Source organism: Harpia harpyja, chromosome 21 (genome assembly GCF_026419915.1).
Source record: "Harpia harpyja isolate bHarHar1 chromosome 21, bHarHar1 primary haplotype, whole genome shotgun sequence".
In the NCBI taxonomy this organism is placed as follows: domain Eukaryota; kingdom Metazoa; phylum Chordata; class Aves; order Accipitriformes; family Accipitridae; genus Harpia; species Harpia harpyja.
In genome coordinates, this window is record NC_068960.1 from 795,639 (window position 1) to 814,765 (window position 19,127).

A 19,127-nucleotide genomic window follows, 5' to 3' on the forward strand; every position below is an offset into this window, starting at 1 on the left:
CCGACATCGGTGCTCCTGCCAGCGGCGAGGTGGCCAGGCTGCTGCTCGCCCACCTGCCTGGCAGCGGCTGCTCCTTTGCCCAGCACCGCTCCGCACCCACCTCCTGCTGCGGCGCAGGCGGTGCCCAGCATCCTGGCACGCCAGCTGTGGTGAGACTGCCAGGGCAGCAGCCTTGAAAGGGAATTTCTAACGACCCCTGCCAAGGGTAATTCATGGCCCCATAACAAACAGATGCAAATATACGAGCAAGAAGGAAAAGTCCCTTGGATTTTTAAAACACTCAGTAACAGCAAGTGAGGGTGATACATTATTTAAAGGCTATTCCAAGGAAAGAAAATAATTTCAGCTTAGTTAGCTTTTTAGGACAGCCTAAGTAGGGAGCAGGGACAGCAGAGCTGCAAGCAGCAGGGCGGGCGGTGGAGCAGGGAGATGCACGGAGCCTGCGGCCAACAGGCACCCGGCACCGGGCTGCTCGGCCATGCCAGCACAAGGCACCGCAGGGCTGCCAGGTCCCCGAATGCCGAGATGGCTTTTCCTGAAGTCCCGGCCCCCCAGGCTGCTGGGTGAAGGTGGGTCTGGCCCAGCATGGGTGCTGGTGGCTCTGGCCAGAGCAAGCAGGGGACGAGGGGACAGAGCACCCAGCATGAAGCATCCCCAGGGCCACCTCCATGCAAGGCTGCCAGCAGCATGCCAACCAGTGGCATGAGAAACTGGCGGTGATGGACGAGAACAAGGCATAATGGGCACTGCAGTGCAGGAGCGCACTGATGAATTAGGTGTCACTGGGTTTAATCCAGAGTCATTAGCCATGCTGAACACTCACATATCATTTGTTAAACTAATGGATGGCTGGAGGTCATTGGGTAATAAGAAAGGGAGAGAAGGGTTATTAGTTTTTATCAGACATTAATTGGCCAAAATCGATTACTTATTTGGCATTTGTAGTGTATTAGGGGTGTTCCCCCCCAGAAGCACCCCGGCTGGCAGAGCAGAAGGGCAGCAGCAGCTCTGTCGTGGGCACCACAGCATCGCCCGGGCACGCGTTGGCAACTCTGGCTGCAGCGTGGCTCCGTCCCGGGGTGGACACTGGGGCAGATGCCTTCACGAGCGGCTCCCACTCACACACTTCCCATCAGCTTGTCCCGGGCTGCAGGACCGGGGAGCAGTGGGGGGTACCCCATACCCATGCAGCCGCCCCGTGCCCAAGGTGCAGCCTGCACCCAGGGCTGTGTCTTGCCCCAGCCCAGGGCAGCGCCGCAGGCAGCAGCTCCTGCAGCTCCTCCACCTCTGCCGGCAACGCTCGATGTGGCAGGGAGTGGCAGAAATGATCTGGGAACCGCTCAGGTGATACCACATTTATCTAACAAGCTTCCAAATGAAAACTAGCATTTGGACTTATTGCATTCTGGCTTAAAATTTGATTACATTTTTCTACAGCTGTAAATCTGCCTTCCTTTCTGCAACATTATTATTAAAGCCAGTATTGAATTGGTGGTGTGATACGTAAAATTTCAATCCTGGCTTTGACATTCCAGGAAGTTAAAAACCAATTACAGTGTGTGCTTTGCCTCGGGACAGAATGAATCATTGAACACAGCCACTTCACCAAGAGAAATTAAAGGTTGAAGCAGCAACATGGGGAAGGTATTAAGTTAAAAATCAAAGGTCAATTAAAGTAAAACTGAGTCTATTTTATTTTTAATATTTTGCTTACATTTTCATTCCTTTCTGATGAACAAGGAGCCAAAATAAACCTGCACTTTTATTTATTTGCCAAGTAATAAATCTGGGCTGAAGTTGGTTTCAGGAGCTAAGAGGAAACATTCAGGTGATAAAACTCCCAACCCAATAACCAGCATTAATCTCGCCAGCATAGCAATGGGGCAAAACACATGCCGTTCCTGCACCAACGGCAGCCGCCACATGGCAGCGAGGGTCCCGCCTCGCCTCCACCTGCGACCACCAAGCCACTGCAGCCGCCCACACAGTGAAGCGAGGGGCACGCGTGGGAGATGCCCAGCGCTCAGGGGACACACGCGCCCATCACCATCACCCCAAGCCCACAAAGCCTCACTTGGCCCCAGAGCTTGGCTGTGCCACGCCAGGACGGGCAGCACTGACTGCAAAACGCATGAAAGAAGGTCAAAGTCGGCACTGAGGTGTGCAAAGAGCTACGTGTCCCGCAGCCAGCACCTCCCTCAGGGATGCTGAGCCCAGTGCGATATGCAGGGCGGGGGGGGCAGCAGGTCTTGGTGAAACCAGGCGGCATGGCACCTTCTGCTGCTCTAGCTTTGCAGGAGGAGCGGGGGACAACCCCACGCACCCATGGGAGACACCCTGTGCTGTGGGTCCTCTGCAGAAGGGAGCAGCGGGGGCACGGGGCCAGGCACAGCATCACAGCACACGTCACACCATGCAGCGTCACACGGCGACAGCATCACACCATGCAGCGTCTCCCTGCACGCTCACAGATCTGTTCTTGGCTCCAAGGGGCACCCAGGGTAAGCTTTGAGCCCCGAAGCCCCTACCTGCTCTTTTCCAAACGCGAGGGGGGTGACAACTCTCCATCCCCACACATCTCACACCAGTGAGATCCCCGTGCCCCCCAGGCAAGAGCAGAGCAAGGCCTTTTCCAGCAGCCGATCCACCGCCGTGGGGAAGGCTGGCACCAGCCCCGGCTGTGGCTTCGCCAGCCCATGGCAGACCCACTGCGGGTGCCCAGGGCTGGGCACGCTGCTCAGCCCCACTGTGTGTCCCTGAACGATGGAGCCAGCACCCACCGGAGCAGCAGGCAGCGCAGGCCACCGGTACACACACACACACACACAATCCCCCCAGCACGGTGTGCGGAGAGCACGAAGGGGGCAGCCCCTCTGCAGCCCCCCAGGCAGGGATGGAGCACCTCGGCCCCCAGCCAGGCGAGCTCCCGCAGGGCTGCCACCCACCACGGCACCGACCCGCCAGGCAGCCCCCCCCTCCCCAGCCTGCCTCGGCAGCATGCGGTATGACCAGCCCCACCGTATGAATTGCTTCATCAATAAAGCAAGCAGACGTCTCCTGCACTCCTTGGAGCAGAGGGAGCCCTGAGAGATGATATCACAGCCCACGAACTCATCCGGTGGCGGGAGTGATTCAGCATCACCCTCCGCTCTTAACCAGGCACGACGTGAGCTCCGGTTCAACGGGCTGAAGCCTCCAAAGGCAGCGCAGGGGCAGGATCGGTGCCGGCACAGTACAGGACCCCACCGCTGCAGATATTTACCGACGTCATTAGAGCAGCGAGCGGGGAGGCTGGTTATCTCCTGAGCTGTGGCAGAAGCTGTTGACCCCTCCTGTAAAACAAAAGATAAGTTGTACTTTCCGTTTTCTGCAGCAGTATGTCATTTGCAGATGCCTTTTACGCATGGACTTTAATAGATAATCCATACCCTTGAAGTGGAGTATATCATCTGCTCGTTACCAATGATAAATCATTTGCAAAATATTAAAATGCTTAAAGACTGTCATATGGGCTTCATGAATTGCTTTGCAACACACACACTTCTGCCTATTAAAGGAGAAAATGTATTCATCGCAGACCCAGGCAGAGCTATCAAACTCTGCTTTATTTACAGTCTGGAGTACAAAGCTATCGGAGAGGCGCAGCGGTGGAGGGAAAACCACCTCCCGGGCCCGCCATTACCGCCTTTCTAGATAATCTGACCCCGGCTATGGAAACTCATTAAGGTCGTTAGGAAATGCGCCAGTTCTCCAGGGAGCCGGCTTCTTTTAGATTAAAAAAGGGAGCAAGAGCGCATGCGAGTGCTGCTAACTGTGCGGTTTATTCACATCTATACAAGTGTGCTAACCGCAGGGAAAGAGTAATCTAATATATTCTCAGACAATTTAAACTCATTTCAATAAAAAAAGAATTAGACGGAAGCAAATGGCAGGGAGAGCAGATGTTACAGTATTGGCGACACCCAGAAGAACAAGCCGATAGCGCCGTGTTACACAGAGACGGCGCTTTCAGCCCCGGACGCGGGCTGGGAGGGAAGGCACGGGAGGGCTGGGAGTAAGGGGATGCCCAGGGAGTGACGCGGCCCCGGAGCAGGAGCTGGGCTGCCAGCGCTGGATGCCACTGTGCCGCCTGCTCCCAGGAGAGCGCGGCCACCGACAGCTCCCGGGGACCCCACGCCCCTGCCGAGCCTGCAGGGACACACCAGCGGGCCGATGACCCACGGGTCTGGGAATCCACAACCAGCCTCGACCTGCAAAGCCACGGGCGCTCCTCAACGGAGAAGAGCGGCAAAGGGGCTGGGGATGCTGGAGCCAGGACAAGTGAAAGGGCCTGGAGGCTTCCCAGCATCAAAGCCCTGCGCTCACAGCAGCATCCCCCCATCCGTGCCCGCCAGCTCCTCGTCATCCACAGCAACGAGCCCAAGCTCCAGGCAGGGGCGTGCAGCCAGAGGCACATTAGGGACCCAGGCCCTATGGCATCTGGGGCCAGGACACCCCAGCCGGACCCTCAGCCACCAAGGAAAGGGGCACGGGAGATGCCCAGGTTATCCCCCGACCAGGGGTTCCTGCAAATGCTCTAGCTTGTTTGGTAAATAACGACTTCACTATAAATATTCCATAAGCCCAGGAACTGCAGTACATTAAAAAATGATAAGGTCCCTGCTTTCCAAGCAGCCACTCCTCTGCACCGGGGCCTGGAAGAAGTGTTTAAAATCAGATGTCAGCTAGGGCCGACAGAAGAATTTGTCGTGGGGCTGATGAATAGTTTGAGAAATATTCAATACCTTCAGGAAGGATCAATTTATCACAGTTTAGCTCAGACCAAGTGGAAACATACAGCCATCCACACTGCATTCATGTATTAAGAAATTCAGGTCATTATGTTAGACATGCAGTTTCTTACTATTTTTTCACTGGATGAAACTAATGTGGAAAAAGGGCCATGCGGGGCCTTGATAAATTGCTCCAGCAGCCAACGATGTGCTCGTTTCCCCAATTTAAACATCTCCAGAAGAGGCAGCAGGACTAGCACCAACACAGTGAGCACTCCCAGCCGGGTGGGAGCCTCAGAAATGGCCTCACCGAGCGAGCAAACCCCAGTAGCTGCAAAATCATTTCCTTTGTGGCAGCGGCCAGTCTCTGCTCCCCAAGCTTGCAGCCATCACCCCACACCACAGGGCAGACCCCGGGATGCCGCTCAGCCCCCAGCAGCAGCAGGGTGCGGAGCGGCGTGGGTCAGTGGCAGTGCGAGCAGCCCTGGGGGCTCACAGGGACCGAGTCCCTCACCTGGGCAGCCGGTGTCCCAGGTGGCACGGGCAGGACAAGCCCTGCAGGGTGCTCGAGGTCTTCCATCTCCAGGGCAATTAAGCACCACCAGCTCCAAGCTGCCAGCCAGCCCTCCGTCGCGAAGAGCCTTAACACCAAGGGCATTACAGCCTTCGCAAACCGACGTAGAGGTTTTGTAGGTGCAAAAACTGAGCCGCCACCTCCGGGGCCATGAAGGGACAGCAAGCTCCCGAGGGCTGGCATGGTGAGGAGCGCATCTCATCAGCACAACACCGCGCTCAGGTGTTAATGGGAGATATCATCAGATATCCCAGATATCATCAGGCTCAGGTGTTAATGGGAGATATCATCAGATATCATCAGGCTCTTCTCTACATATGACAAAAACCTGCACATAGGATTCCCCCTGGCAGATAGAGAGAGCGATTTCATCAGCAACCCAACCCTACAGCTGCCCCAGTTCACCATCAAATAAAAGCTGTGAGTGTCCACCAGCCAGGCGAGGTTTCAGGAGCACTCTCAGGACTTGCTGTTGGCCTCAAAGCTTTCAATTAGGTACATATGTATTTATGAAATATTATGACAATTGAAAGCCCGTTAAGTGTTACAGTAAAAATCCCTATGTGCAAAACGACCAGGGCATCAGCACGGCCTTAACTGCTAAATCCATTTGGTAATCAGGTTAGGCTGCCAGTGAGAGGCTGGTGTCAGCGGTTTTTATTAAAAGCTGGGTTTTTGCTATAAGAGGTACTAGTTTTATGTTACCATAAATTGTCAACAGTTGGTCAGATCCCCACAGAGAAAGGATCGATACACAGCAGAGAGGAAAAAGTGCTGAGAAAGGAAAAGCGATACTCTAATTAGAACAAAATTTAAGAGTCCAGGGGTATGGATGACAGTGCCTAATATGTTATAATTTATTGACGGCCTCCAAAGATTGGGTTTTGTTCTGGCTCTCAGAGGCAGCCGGGTGTTAATAAATATCCCAACAGACAGCAGCTGCCTGCAGGCAGCGAGCAGGCAGCTCCTCGCACATCGATCCTCCGCACCCTCAGCCTCCACAATCGGCACAACCAGCAACTGTCCTTGCACGGCACAGCCACCACCGGGTCAGGTCCTCCAGCCAAACAAGTGGTTTTCTTGGCTCCTCTGGTTTGCGTATCAGCTGGGGGTTCTGCTAGTGCCCCCCAAGCCAGCGGCAGGCTAGCTGCAGCCCTGCGGGAGGGGTGCTTCGCCAGCCCCAAGACCAGGCTGCCGAGACATGGGGACAAGGCAGAAAGCCTGGCCCCCCCCCAGCCAGCACTCCCCGGGGACACCCCCACCTCCCCGGGGTGTCAGAAGTCTGCGCCTCGTTTTGCAGTAATCTAATCCTGGCTTAGCACAGCGGTAATCCCGGCCGAGGACCCAAACATCTGTGAGCCCCAGCTCTGTGCCCAGACGCAGCCTCCCCTCCTGACCCAGATTTAATAACCGCTCGAGCCCTAACCTGCCCTCGCTTCATTTCACAGCACACGAAGCACCTGCCATCGGACCCTCATAAACAAGGAGGCAATAAAATTTAATCACTTGAAGATCAAAGTTCTCAAGTGTTTTCCAATCGTCCTCTCGCCATCCTCCCAGCTAGGTTAGGGGAACTGCAGCAGGCTCTCTATTTAATAAGAGGCCATAAAAACCCGGCTGGATTGGAGAAATATTGGCAAATATAATAAACAAAAATACATTAACACTAATTCTGCAAAGCCTTTGGCTATATTAATATCTCTTTAATGTAATCACCTATAAATAAGTGATGACCCTATGATTTTATGACATCTGTCATCCTCATTTCCATACAAGACATGAAGTAATTAATCTCTCTGGTACGCAATAAAAGGATGGGAGTCATATGCCGTGACTGCCCAGGGTAGCCGCCAGCTCCTCCACCCAACGCCCGTGGGCCACCCCGGGGGGCTTGGCTCTAGCTCACCATTCCCAGTGGGATGGATGGAAACATGGACCAAAACTGCACACATGGCTGTATGGCGGGGGCTGGCAGTGTCCATGCATCCCCCCAGGTCCCAGGGACACGCTGCGGCAGGGGGCAACACAGCATGGCTTTTGGAAAACAAACTAACTTCAATATTTTTATAATTGCAGCTGGGCGATGGGAGATCAGCACCAGCTGGTAACACATCTGTGACTTGGGGACCAAGGGTGGGATTCATGGGTGGCCCCTGCCTGCCCTGGGCGGTAAGCACCACAGCAGGCACGCACTGACAACCAACACGTCACTTCAAAGCTTACTGCTGCCCGAGACGCAGTGCCCCACGCCAACGACACCCTGCCCACCTCGCTGTGCCCTTTGGCCACTGGATGGGCAAGATGAAGCCCAGAGCCCCAGCCACATCCCCCAACCCCACAGCGTGGGAGGGCTGGCAAACTGGTTTCTCAGTGCTGGGACTGGTCCTGCGGCAGGAAGAGCCAGGCTCTCCTCAAGCTGCTGCCGTGCTCTCTGCTGGGGACACCAGACTTGGGCTCGGCAGTCAGACCCGGGGGACCGCAGACGGGCAGGGAGCAGCGTGTGCCCCGCGTCCCGAGCTGGGAAACGCACCAGCCGGGGAGCAGGGGCAGATCCCAGGCTGTAACAGCCCCCCAGGAATCCCTGTGCCCCCAGGCTGGGGTGGGAGCAGCGGGCCCCAGCGCCCTGCCCTGAGGCACAGGGGCAGAGGCACCGTCTGCCCCCCAGCCCTCCCTGGAGGGGTCGGCGGTGCCTCGACACCCCAGGGATGCGAAGCCGGGGACCCCTCGGGCCACGGCTCTGCAGCTCCCGGAGCTGGGCCGTGGTTCTAGCACTGGCTGCTGGAAGACCACGGCAATCACAGGCGCCAGAGCGCTCAGTGCAATCAGGAGAAAGGCAGAGCAGTCCCTTAGATGCGTATTTTTCACTGTGGCTGGAGCTCCGCTATCAGGGGAGGTGCTGGGCTCCCGGCCAGGCTCCCGCCAGCTCAGCAGGGCAGGGACGAGCCCCGTGGCACGATCCCGCTGGCTTCCTTTGAAGGGACGGCAACTCCACAGCCCTCCAGCCAGCGCTCCGGGGCAAAGCTGCCCCTTCCCCTTCTGTCCAGAGAGCTGGAGACTACCAATGCACCATGGTGCAGCTTACTGCTGTCCCCAGGGCTGGAGAGATGACAATATTCTACAGCCCTGAGACAGAAAGGCAACAAGATTTATAAGGAAAAAGCAGCTATTGCAGGCATAAGGAGGCTGGGCTGAGGCTCCTCTTCACACCAAAAGCATATAGCAGAACTGCCTCACCCCAGAACTGGCCAGAATAAAGCAGAAGAGACTCTCCACCTTATCCCCACCTACACCTGCCCTTGCTGACTTCTGGAGTACATCAACCCCACAAGCAGCAGCTTGCAAACAAATCCAGTTAAGGGGAAATGCCCAACCATCCTGCCCCACACCCCGCAGAGCTGACCGTTTGCTGTAGCAATATAGCAAAGGTGACAACCAAATAGCAGCAGCCAGCCACAACTCCACAACGACAGTCATCTCTCTGCAACCCCACATAAGAGCCCCACTGCCAAGGACAGGAGCCCGGATAGCACGGCATGTGCCAAGCCTTGCCCCAACTGTGCTCTCGGCCAACAGGACCTGCCCGGCTAGACCAAAGCAGCCCCAGGATCGATGCCAAACCTCCAAGGCTGCTCCTCCAGCTGGAGCACTGCTTTTGTGTGTTTGGGCACATAGGAGATGCTGCATCTCAAAGAGTGGGAAGACAAAAATATGCACATAGGAGGAAGGAGGAGAGAGGAGAAGGAAAAAAAACCCTTGAGAATCAAAAATTGCATTTAAAGGCAAGTTTGTGAAGCACAAGCAGCAGCCCTTACTACACCGATCTGATGGCTCACTCAAGCAGGAAGATCAGAGTCCACAGTGGAAATGCCCACAGGCAGCTCCAGCCACGAAGTCTTCCATTTGTTCCACCTGTTCTTCAGCCAAGATGACAAGTTGGATTGCTAAAGCATTTCACACCCCATTTGCCCTCCAGACCAGAGCCCAGGCAGTCCAGTAGCCACGGGGATGGTTGCCCAGCCATGCCTGCAGCAGCCACAGCTGGAGCAGCTCACTCAGCTGAGGGTGTCCCCTGCAGATGATGCGGCCACCTGCATAGACAGAGAGAGAGGTCCTCCCTTCAGCAGCCAAGAGCAACAGTCCGTCCTCCTCCCACCTTGCTCCATCATCCTCATCCTCCTCACTGGGCCGAGGCAAGGAGGCGGCAGGAGCAGCCCATCTGCATTCCTGCCCAGCAGCCCATGCTCTCCTCCACAGCAGGAGAGCCACCGCTGCACACCCTGCTAAATGAAAAACAATTTAATTAGGACAGAGCCAGAGGAGCACACAATTAAACACTTTGTTACTATCACTCTTGCACAGTTTAAGGCTCAGTTCAATAAAGAACCATTAAAGAAGGCTAGTATCAAAGCAAACCTCAAGCAGAGGAGCTGCACGCTGCATCACTACAGAAGCCAGGGGACAAGGAGCAGGCTGGAGCACGGCCAGCACCAGCACTGCACTTGAGAGGGGACACGGGGACGCTCCCAACAGAGCCTTGCACCCACCGGCAAGGGGATCGCAGCCCCAGCTGCCCTGGGGCCAACACAGGTGGGAAGCCATGATCAGAGACCCGCGGACAGACAGGCACCGGGGCAGCTGCAGCCTTCAAGCGGAGGCCTGAGCTTTCCGCAGGGCTTTAGGGGCAGGAACAGGGAGGCTGAGCCCAGACACGAAGGTACGGCTGGGCAGACAGGGGAGACCCCCACCTCTGCCTGGCCAGGTATGAGCCCCCGAACCCTAAAGAGGGGCCAGATCACATCCCCCGCCCATGGGGCTCACGGACCAAACTCACCAGCACGAAAAGGCTCCGTCCAGGTCCTGCACCCCGCTCTCACGATGTGCCGGCAGCAGGGACTCCAGCCAAGCACCAGCAGGACCTGGGCTGCTGGTCTGTGGAGAAAGAAGCATCAGGGACAACACCGGGGCGTAAGGTAGGAGCCCGTCTCTCCCCCTCCCCAGCACACAGGTCTATGCCCAAAAACAGGCCTCCGGGTTTTTTGTTTCCCAGGAGGAGCAGAGAGGACCCCCGTTCAGGACAGGGGGAAGTTACTAAGGCCTTGCCCCCCGTCCCGTGGCTGCACGGAGGGGGCAGAGCAGCCACGGCTGCATGGTTAGAGCCAGCACTGAAGCCCCCTGCGGTCCCCCCATGCACACACGGGACCTGCTCCCAAAAGACGCTCCCCTTCTGCAGGGGAGCATGTCCCACCGCGGACGGCACGGAGCATCAGCGGCAGGACCCGCAGCTGCAACAGGCTGACGCAAACCCCAAGAAAAAAAGAAAGGGGGTCCCCGAGCGAGCCCCACGGGGTGCCTGGCGCAGGGGAGCAGGCAGGGCAGCACCACCGGCGAGCCAGAGCAGGGAACCCGGCGAGGCTGGAGCAGCACGGTGTGCAGCCACTGCCGCCTTGTCGGGCGATGATGTGGACCTGGAAAAATGCTCACTCAGGCAGGATGCCTAGTAATAAATTTATTGTATTTTATTACATATTCCCCTTTTTGCACTTAATTCCAATTCCTCATATTCAAACTCTTCTTTCTGAAAGAAAATGATTTTTAACATAAAAATATAAATTCTGCATATTAAAAGTGCATACACCTCGAATAATAAAACATACAAATAAATAATAAAAGGCATTGACACAGTCTCATGCACTTGTCCTCAAATAATTTAAAATTTATGGTACAATGTTCAATCCCAAGTAAAGACAGCCTGCTTTCCAGATTACTGTACAGTTCAAAAACATTAAAATACAGAAGAGAATATCAAAGGTGTGGGCAAGCCCCACGTCCCAGTATCAGTGTACAGTGATGTGACATGCAGTTTTTAGAACTGTAGATATTCCAGTGTAAAATCTGACATTGTGTCCAGAAGAGAAACTGCATTTGCAACAGGACTTAAAATTCAATTTTAACCAATGGTGAGGCACAGTTGGTGAGCAAACCTGTACAAATTAATACTTGGAAGGCCACAAGAAAATAATCTAGCCACTTGTAGCCTGTATTCCCTTGTGTCACCCCTACCCAAGGCAATGTAGCACCTAAAAATGGTTTCTTATTGCACTGCACAAATGCCATACAAACCTAACGCTAACTTTCTTGCAACGCGTTTGTGCTGCAGGGCCTAGAGTGAAACAGAATTTGTGTTTACACTTAGTTTTAATCTGTGTCTTTTAAAAAACACTATTTGCAGATAAATTGAGTGCTATCGCCTTTAAAAAAATAGAAGACTCCCTAAAACCTTTAGACCTAATATAGATATTGTACAAGTCTTCAGGTACTTTTATTTTACAAAATAAAGCTCCTAATAGTAAATGCTTTACGGTGCTTTTATTAAGAAAACCATGTAGTACTTTCATCTCACCACAGATTAAAACTAAATTTCAGTTCCCTCCACAGGTAACATTAGATACCGCCAAATTATTTTGGATTAGTAGGCAAATGACAAGGATACAAAAAAAGATAACCGTAAAATTATTTGGAATGTTGTTTCCAAACCCTCTCTGTGCCCGCTGACCAGGGGGGACAGGCAGAGAGCCCGCGGGGGGAGTGGGGCCAAGAACCTGCCTGACACCCAGCCACTGCTCGGGCCGGCTGCTCTGCGAAGACAAGGGTGCTGCGCGGTGGTCCCTCGCAGGGGCACAGCCCGGCAGCCCAGGAGGAATCCCGGGACCTACGCTTCTCGCTACAACCAAACACGCTGCTCGCGAGACCTTGCCAACCTGCCCCCACGCCAGCCACCCCGAGCAGGCAAGCTGCCCGGTGTGCCTCACGGGCTACGACCCCGGCCGGCCCCGCCGTGCGTACAACCACCCCGGTGGGATCTGCAGTCCAACGGCAGCGCGGCTCAGGAATGCAAACGCCACCACGGTTCTGGAGCACGAATGGGAAGCACGGCCACCCCCGTGGGCCGCTGGGGCCCGGCCCGGCTCTCCCCGGGAAGGCAGGCAGAAGCCCCGTTACCAGTATGGGCACCACACCGACAACTGGAAACCGCTCCCGTAGCATGGAAATGCAACAAAAACTCTGTTTTTGGGTGCTTATACGGCTACAGGTGACTGCCTCTTCTCACAACGTAGAACATGTCATTAAAGTTACATGGAAAATGGCAGGCTACATACAGAACACTGATCAGGTTTTCCCTGTTAAAAAAAGAAAAAACAATACAATACAGAAAACCAGTTTGTTCTCATTTCAACATTTCAGATCCCTTTGACATTATGCTACACTCCAGCCTTGTCAGTAATGCAGAATTCTGCAAAGGAAAGAATCAAAGATGTGCAAACAAAGCAAGAACCCAGGGACATGCTCCTATGTGCTGACACGCAGCTGCACCGAGAAACAGAAGTACAGACTCAAGGCAGTGCTCTGGAGTCTACCGAGCAGATTCTGATACTGAAAGCACGGTCTGTGGTTTGTATTAGATGCTTGCATAGTTAGGAAGTGCATGCATTTGGGTACAGCAAGAGAACTGCCATGCAAAACTGCCCTTATTACTGAGGAGAAGAAAAAAAAAAAAAAAAAAAAAAAGGTTGATCATGCTCAAGTTTCAGCTTTGGAAAGCAAACAACCCTGCAGCTAAGATGGATGAGGGCACTTACAGTGGAATAAGTGTACTGTAATTAAGCTGCTAATTTTCTATCCTAAGCATCTTTTTTTTATTTAGCCATATTTGATAAGTTTGAAAGGGTTAACAATTTATACACCCGAAGTGAGACACTTATAAGTTACAGAGAACTGCAGGCACCAAATTGTCTATCAAATGTGATTAATACAAATAAAAGGTGCCTCTTTAATTCACGTCATTGAAAATGTGCTTATAATTTGTATACTACTAAACACTATCCAAAAGACGCAGCCCAAAAAGGGTAAAAATAATTTCTTTAGGTGACTCCAGCAGGAATCTAGCACTGGAATGAAGGCGCTGCTTTCCTGCGCCCAGAGGGCTGATTCCAGGAACAGGAGCAAGTGTCAGACTAGGGATGTGGTGTGAAATACAAGTTACACATGGCCGATGGAGGTGAGTTCAACCCAAAGTTTGTTGGAAACGCATCATAAAATCCTTCCGAGGACTTGAAGCCTGCTTTTCTTTGGAGCTTGCACACTGTTTGAGCAGAGGGACAGTGCTGGACCTCCCCCTTTCAAGGCATTCTCACCAGCGTGAGGCTGCCCTGTAAAACCTTTGCTTCCAGGTCATCGGCACTGGGGTCCCAGACTCCACCACCCCCAAGCCAGGACAGCTCACCCCGCGGGCAGCCACACCACAGGCCGTTCCACACGTGCCATGGCTGCGCGTGACTGGCAAAGCGGAACCAGACAGCAGCCATTCTTGTCCCACTCAGATGGCCAGCCACGAGACCTCTGGGCCCCACGTGCCACCACCCAAGGGCAGGTGGAGATCCCTGGCCAGCAGTGACCTTGGGAAGATGGCAGAACCCACCTCCTCCACAGGCACGAGTGCTTCTGAAGCCAAACATGATTTTTAAGAAAAGAGGTGACCATGTACAAGTGGCTGCTTCAGAACAGCCTGAAGCCTTCACTGCTCTAAGGATCAATACACAAAGCCAAGGTGGTGTTGGCATCTAGGACGTGGAAGCTCCCTCTCTGGAGTGTTCCCTAGTATCGTGCCACATCCTTACATCTGGACAACGCAATACACAGACAGGAATTCCTATGCATGAAAGGGCTAAGAAATAAGTCTGCTTTAAAGCAAGGAGAGAAGACTGATGTTGCTTTTCCCCAAATCAGTTTAAATAGGGCCTGCAATAACCTACATTCAGTTTTAGAAAGATTTACTCTACATCACTGATGGAGCCATGACTTTAACAGCAACGAGGCTTGGTTTTACACTCACTATGAACATTGTTGTCTCCTGGACCCACACCTTTCAAACCCTCTCCTGTGCAAGGAAGTTCGTATACTACTGGAAATCTGCGATACCAAAAAGCAGAGATGCAGAATGGCAGCAAACGGCTGCTTTCCAAACTGCTTTGTTACAGAATCGACACAGCCACCAAACAGGGACTGCACTTTCCAGGTCCTGCAAGGGCATGTTTTGCACACTTTGCCCGGTGTGGGCCTTATATTCAACATGAACTACAGTGCACCCTTGTAAGTCAAAATATTTTGCTTGAGGACACCCTAAGTCAAGCCCTCCCGAGCCAGAAAACATGCCACATGCTGGCAGCCCACCACAAAAGAGCAGCATCTCATCTGCTCTAAGACGAGGGCACTGTCAGTACAGCCTCTTCTGCCCACTCCATGCTCACTTGCAGAGTGAGGAGCCTGTGCACCAAAGCTGCTGTTTTCAGAGGGGCAGATACAAAATCCAGTTTGGCAGCATACACAGAGTAGATAGTGCTGGAGCTGGCAGAAATTTCCATCAGGAATTATGGGGAATACACAGAAAAAGAGCTAGATTACATATCATAGGATTGCAGAGGTTCAACTGCTTTTAACATCAGCTGCTGGAACACCTGACACCAGGATCTCCATTTCCATTTTGTCCAAATGGGAGCTCTAATGACCATTCTCATGCCCCAAACACAAACATATTGAACTGGCGTTCAGCGAAAAACTCCAGTTTGGACATGGCTTCAAATTTCCTTCAGTCCAGGCATGCAATACAGGAGCAAAAACACCTCAAAAACCATACACCAGCTTCCAGTTTAAACTTCTTCAGTGAACAACAGCATGAAAAGAAAATGTCATTTGATAAAAATAACCTTTCACAAATGTCCCATGGTAAAACGCACAGAAAACTAGGTTCTGTCTATTAAAAGATACCAAACCAAGTTAGCACTAGCTACCAGAATTACATTCTTGCTAGAAGAGTTGTTACAAGAGAAGAGCCGACACAGTGCAAGACCTTAATACAGATAAAACCTTAAACAAATACTTCAACATCAACATTTCAGGGAGTAATTTAAGTACTACAGTGTGAAGCAAGTCTTATCTGCTCTGCTGGATATAACAAAAAATAATCCAACAATAATCCAAGTCATACATTTAAGAAGCAAGTAATGCAATCTTTGCTTCTTGTTGCTGCTATAAATGAGACTGAAACAATACCCGGGAGAAGAAATGCATCAAGAAGATGGTCATGTTCAGGTTTAAAAACATAGTCCAGGGCACAGAGTCCAGCACATTGCAAAAACATGCAGGTTACTGGCATTGCTTCTGGGTTGCATGAAGGCAAGTACTGCAGAACAACATCGGGACAGAGCGAGGGTTATACTGCAGGTGGGCTCACCGTCACACACTGACCAGAGGTCTGGGGCACCCCCAGCTCAGCTCCACATACACGCTGCCTTTTCTCCAAGGTGTTAGCCACCCCCAAAACACTTCTCTCCAAAGCTTGCTGCAGTTGTGTGGTGAGCCAAGTATAAAAAGTAATCACGGAGCAGCAACGTGCCCAGCAGACCTGGGTGCAAGGCTTCTTGCAGGGTCATCAGCACATCAGCTCAAGAGAGGAGGTGGAACAGACTAACTCAGAGTCACTACTTGTCTGAGGGCTGTTTGTTACGTTGACAGAAAAGATGTACAAATATGTCTGTCCACAAGCTAAGCCTGGAGAAGCTTTGCTACACAAGACTGTATGACAGGCAAAGACCTCATTCAGAAGACAAGCGTGCCCAGCACACTGCCCACTGCCCAGCCGCTGCATGTCGTGACCTACACGACAGATTGCTGCTGTACATAAACGATATGCAGCACATTAATAAAAACTCATGAAATAAAAGCTTACACCACATGTATATAAAAGGACTTAAGGAATCCACCTTTTAAGAGGAATCTTAAAGAACTTGAGGAATCTCCCCTGTAAGAAGGGCATGTAAACAAAGACGTCACTAGATGCAGTGTTTTAACCCTGATAGAGACTGTCATCCAAACAAGAATGGGAATCATTTTGCGAAGAGACTTGTGGTAGCCAGACCCACCGGGGAAGGTGACAAGCATGCTGAAGGGAGGAACGTAGCAGCGCTCTGGAGAATGTGAAAACTGCTCTGCAGTATTTTGGTACAGCTGCTCCAACCCACACGAAGAGGCTTGTTCAAAGCATGCTCAGAGAAGGCAGAGAAGACAAGACGACACTTGGCTTATCTAAACATTACTCCTATAAATAACAGATGCTATATTCACACCACTACGATTAAGCATCTGAGCACATTAGGAAACGCTTCTTCTCAGGAGTTTGAACAGGGGTCCTAACAGCATCACTGCCATTCAGGTGCATGAAGACAGCTCTCCTATGGCACTGCAACCATCTCCCACCTAGCACTTTCACAGGTACGAGCTGGCAACCAGCTGCTGCTTAGCGATTTCTTCTGTTGCTTAGTATAGTGTTTCAAAAGAGAGAATAATTAAAGAGGATAGGGCAGAGGTTGCCTTAGGTGTGGACAGAGTAAAACTCTTCGTAGACATAGCAACAAAAAATGCAGGTTACATTTCATGGAAAAAACCCCAACTTTCTGCTGTTGGAATGCAAAAATGAAGTCTATGACAAACACGTGTACACACAGACTCACAGGTACCTTTCTGTCCACCCACTAATGCTAGTCCCTCCTATACTGGCTGAGTATATACCTGAGAAACAACATTAGTGTTGAAATATTGCCCTTTAGAAAGCTTGAAAAATGGAAGGGAGCAGGGAGAGAGGGTTGAGAGCAAAAAGAAGCGGCAGTCTCTCCAGTTTCCTTCGCATCCTCCACAGCTTAGAACAAGGCCGTATACCAGCGTGGACACAGCCTGCTCGGAACAAGACCAAAGGAATATCAGTTCACAGCTCTACAAAGCACACTAGCGTCAGTACAACTGGGTTTCAGATTTCAAACCTTGAATCTGAAGAAAGTTGTTGCATTTTCCATAAAGAGACTCCTGTACAAGTGCTATGGGACAGCTGCATTCATGTTCAACAATGACTCCAGCTAGACTACTTGCATCAGTCCTGGCTGCCTGTAGCTATTTGGTTTGATGGCAGAATCAAAAGGCGCTTTAACAACTTGCAGTTAACTTCTCCTCAAAACATACATTAGGCACATGAACAAAAAAACAAGAGCTCAGAATAAATTAGCTTCTCAGCAGAAGAAAAGACACCTGGATTGCAGCATTTCACTGAGGTTCCAGAGAAGGCCGTACAGACACCTGCATGCTGGAAGGTAATTTTTTCAGCGGCTTGTCAGCAGATTGCTTGCCACTGGAAGGAGGAGACTGGACTCCGGGATCTAGCTGGGAAGACTTGGACTTGCGACTGGATAGCAGAGAATGTTTGTTGGGTGTGGCATCTTTGGGGACAAGTTTTTCTTTTGCAGTAATGTTGGCATTGGTTTGAGAGGCTGGTGGGACAACACCTTTCTCTGATTTGTCTTCCAGCACATTTTTACTGCCTAACTTGGAACTGCCACTCCCTGTCTTTTTTGAGAGCATCGTTGTCTTTCCCAGGTCTGCTGACCTCCGGGTCTCCTTCTGCCTTAAGGCTGATTTAAAGAAAGACAATCCTTTCTCTTCTGACTTGCTGTCCCTCTTCAAACCAGAACGCACACCAACATTTGGGGACCGCAGGTTGGCCATAGAGGAACTCCGCACATGCTTGCTGTCTACTGCCCTGCTGTCACTCCTAGAGTGGCTTATCCGTGGGGAGCTCGTTCTTGAACTGCTGGTAATGCTTGTTTTATCCGACCCCAAACTTATCTTAGAGCCCTCCCTGCTGAGGCTTCGGTCTGAAGTCCGGCTTTTCCCAGCAGAAGAGCCCTTAGTCAATGAGCCTGATGGGGTTTTCTTGGCAGCTGTGGAGGATGGAGAAGAACCTGACTTTTGCTTCTGCTGAGCCGATTGGACAGCCACCTCAAGGGGCTTCACGCTATGGTCCTTCCTAGCCTGAGTGGGAGCAGGAGACCCATGTCGCCCACTGGCCCTAGAGGAGTCCGTCTTACTTCTAGACCGGGAAACTTTCTGGGAACTCTTTAGTGGTGGAGGAGAAGAGTGAGAGACTTTGGTCTCTTGGGTAGATAAGACTGTCCTTCCCTTCCTCAAACTTTTGTCTGGCTCAGAAACTCCCTTGGAGCTGTGAACCTTCTTAGGGGTGCCATCTGCCTTCTCTGCAGCGAGCCCTATCGCACTGGGGGCTTTCACCTCCTTGACTGGAGAGCTATCCACAGAATCACTCTGATCAACAAAGGCAATTTGATTGTTGTTATCAAAAGGGTCCAAAGCAGGGTGATTCCTGTCTGGCTGCACAGAGCTTTTACCATACCCATCTGAAAGATCTGAGCTAGATGTCCTTACAACAGACTCTTCCCTGAATGCCCCTTCCATGACAGCCAAAGGAGCTCTGCGAGCTGTCCTGTGCTCTCGCCGACTGCCATCACAGGGCTCCAAGTAGCTGCTAGAGAGATTCCTCAGGCTGCCAAAGCAAGAGGTGGAGACTTTATCATCAGCAGCCTCCCCAATCTTCTCCAGGGTGGAAGCAGAGGTATGTACAGGGGAATCTCCAGAGAAGCGTGACGGAGAGTTGGAGCGGAACTGCAGTTTTGCAGAGAGTGACCATGAGGGCCTAACACCATTTTCACTCACTGCCAGTGGGCTGGTGACAGATGATCTAGATGACAAGCTCTGACGCTGGACACTTCTTACAAATGGCCGAGTTGAAAATCCTCCTGCAGAGAAAGAAAGTGACATCCTCAGTATGAAAGCCAAGCCTGCAGTCAGTTTATCCTTCCCATCCACAGACACTACCTCCCTAAGAG

The 19,127-nt window shown here is 52.0% G+C and overlaps 1 protein-coding gene across 3 annotated transcripts in view; it reads right to left on the reverse strand.

The window, feature by feature from the left end:
- Positions 1-247: 247 nt before the first annotated feature.
- USP31 (ubiquitin specific peptidase 31) overlaps positions 248-19,127 on the reverse strand; it is a 46,949-nt gene continuing 28,069 nt past the window's right edge. Inside the window, exons 16-19 of one of the 3 annotated variants that reach the window (XR_008232810.1) lie at positions 17,479-19,037; positions 10,178-10,275; positions 9,399-9,626; positions 248-3,332 (exon numbers count right to left, since the gene is read on the reverse strand). Coding sequence is in view for 2 of the 3 variants with exons in the window: in XM_052772706.1 (XP_052628666.1) it covers positions 17,494-19,037 (1,544 nt within the window). In the remaining variant the exon portion in view is untranslated. Of the gene's footprint in view, positions 3,333-9,398; positions 9,627-10,177; positions 10,276-10,837; positions 19,038-19,127 lie in introns of those variants that run through there. The other 2 variants (XM_052772706.1, XM_052772705.1) reach the window with 2 other exon arrangements.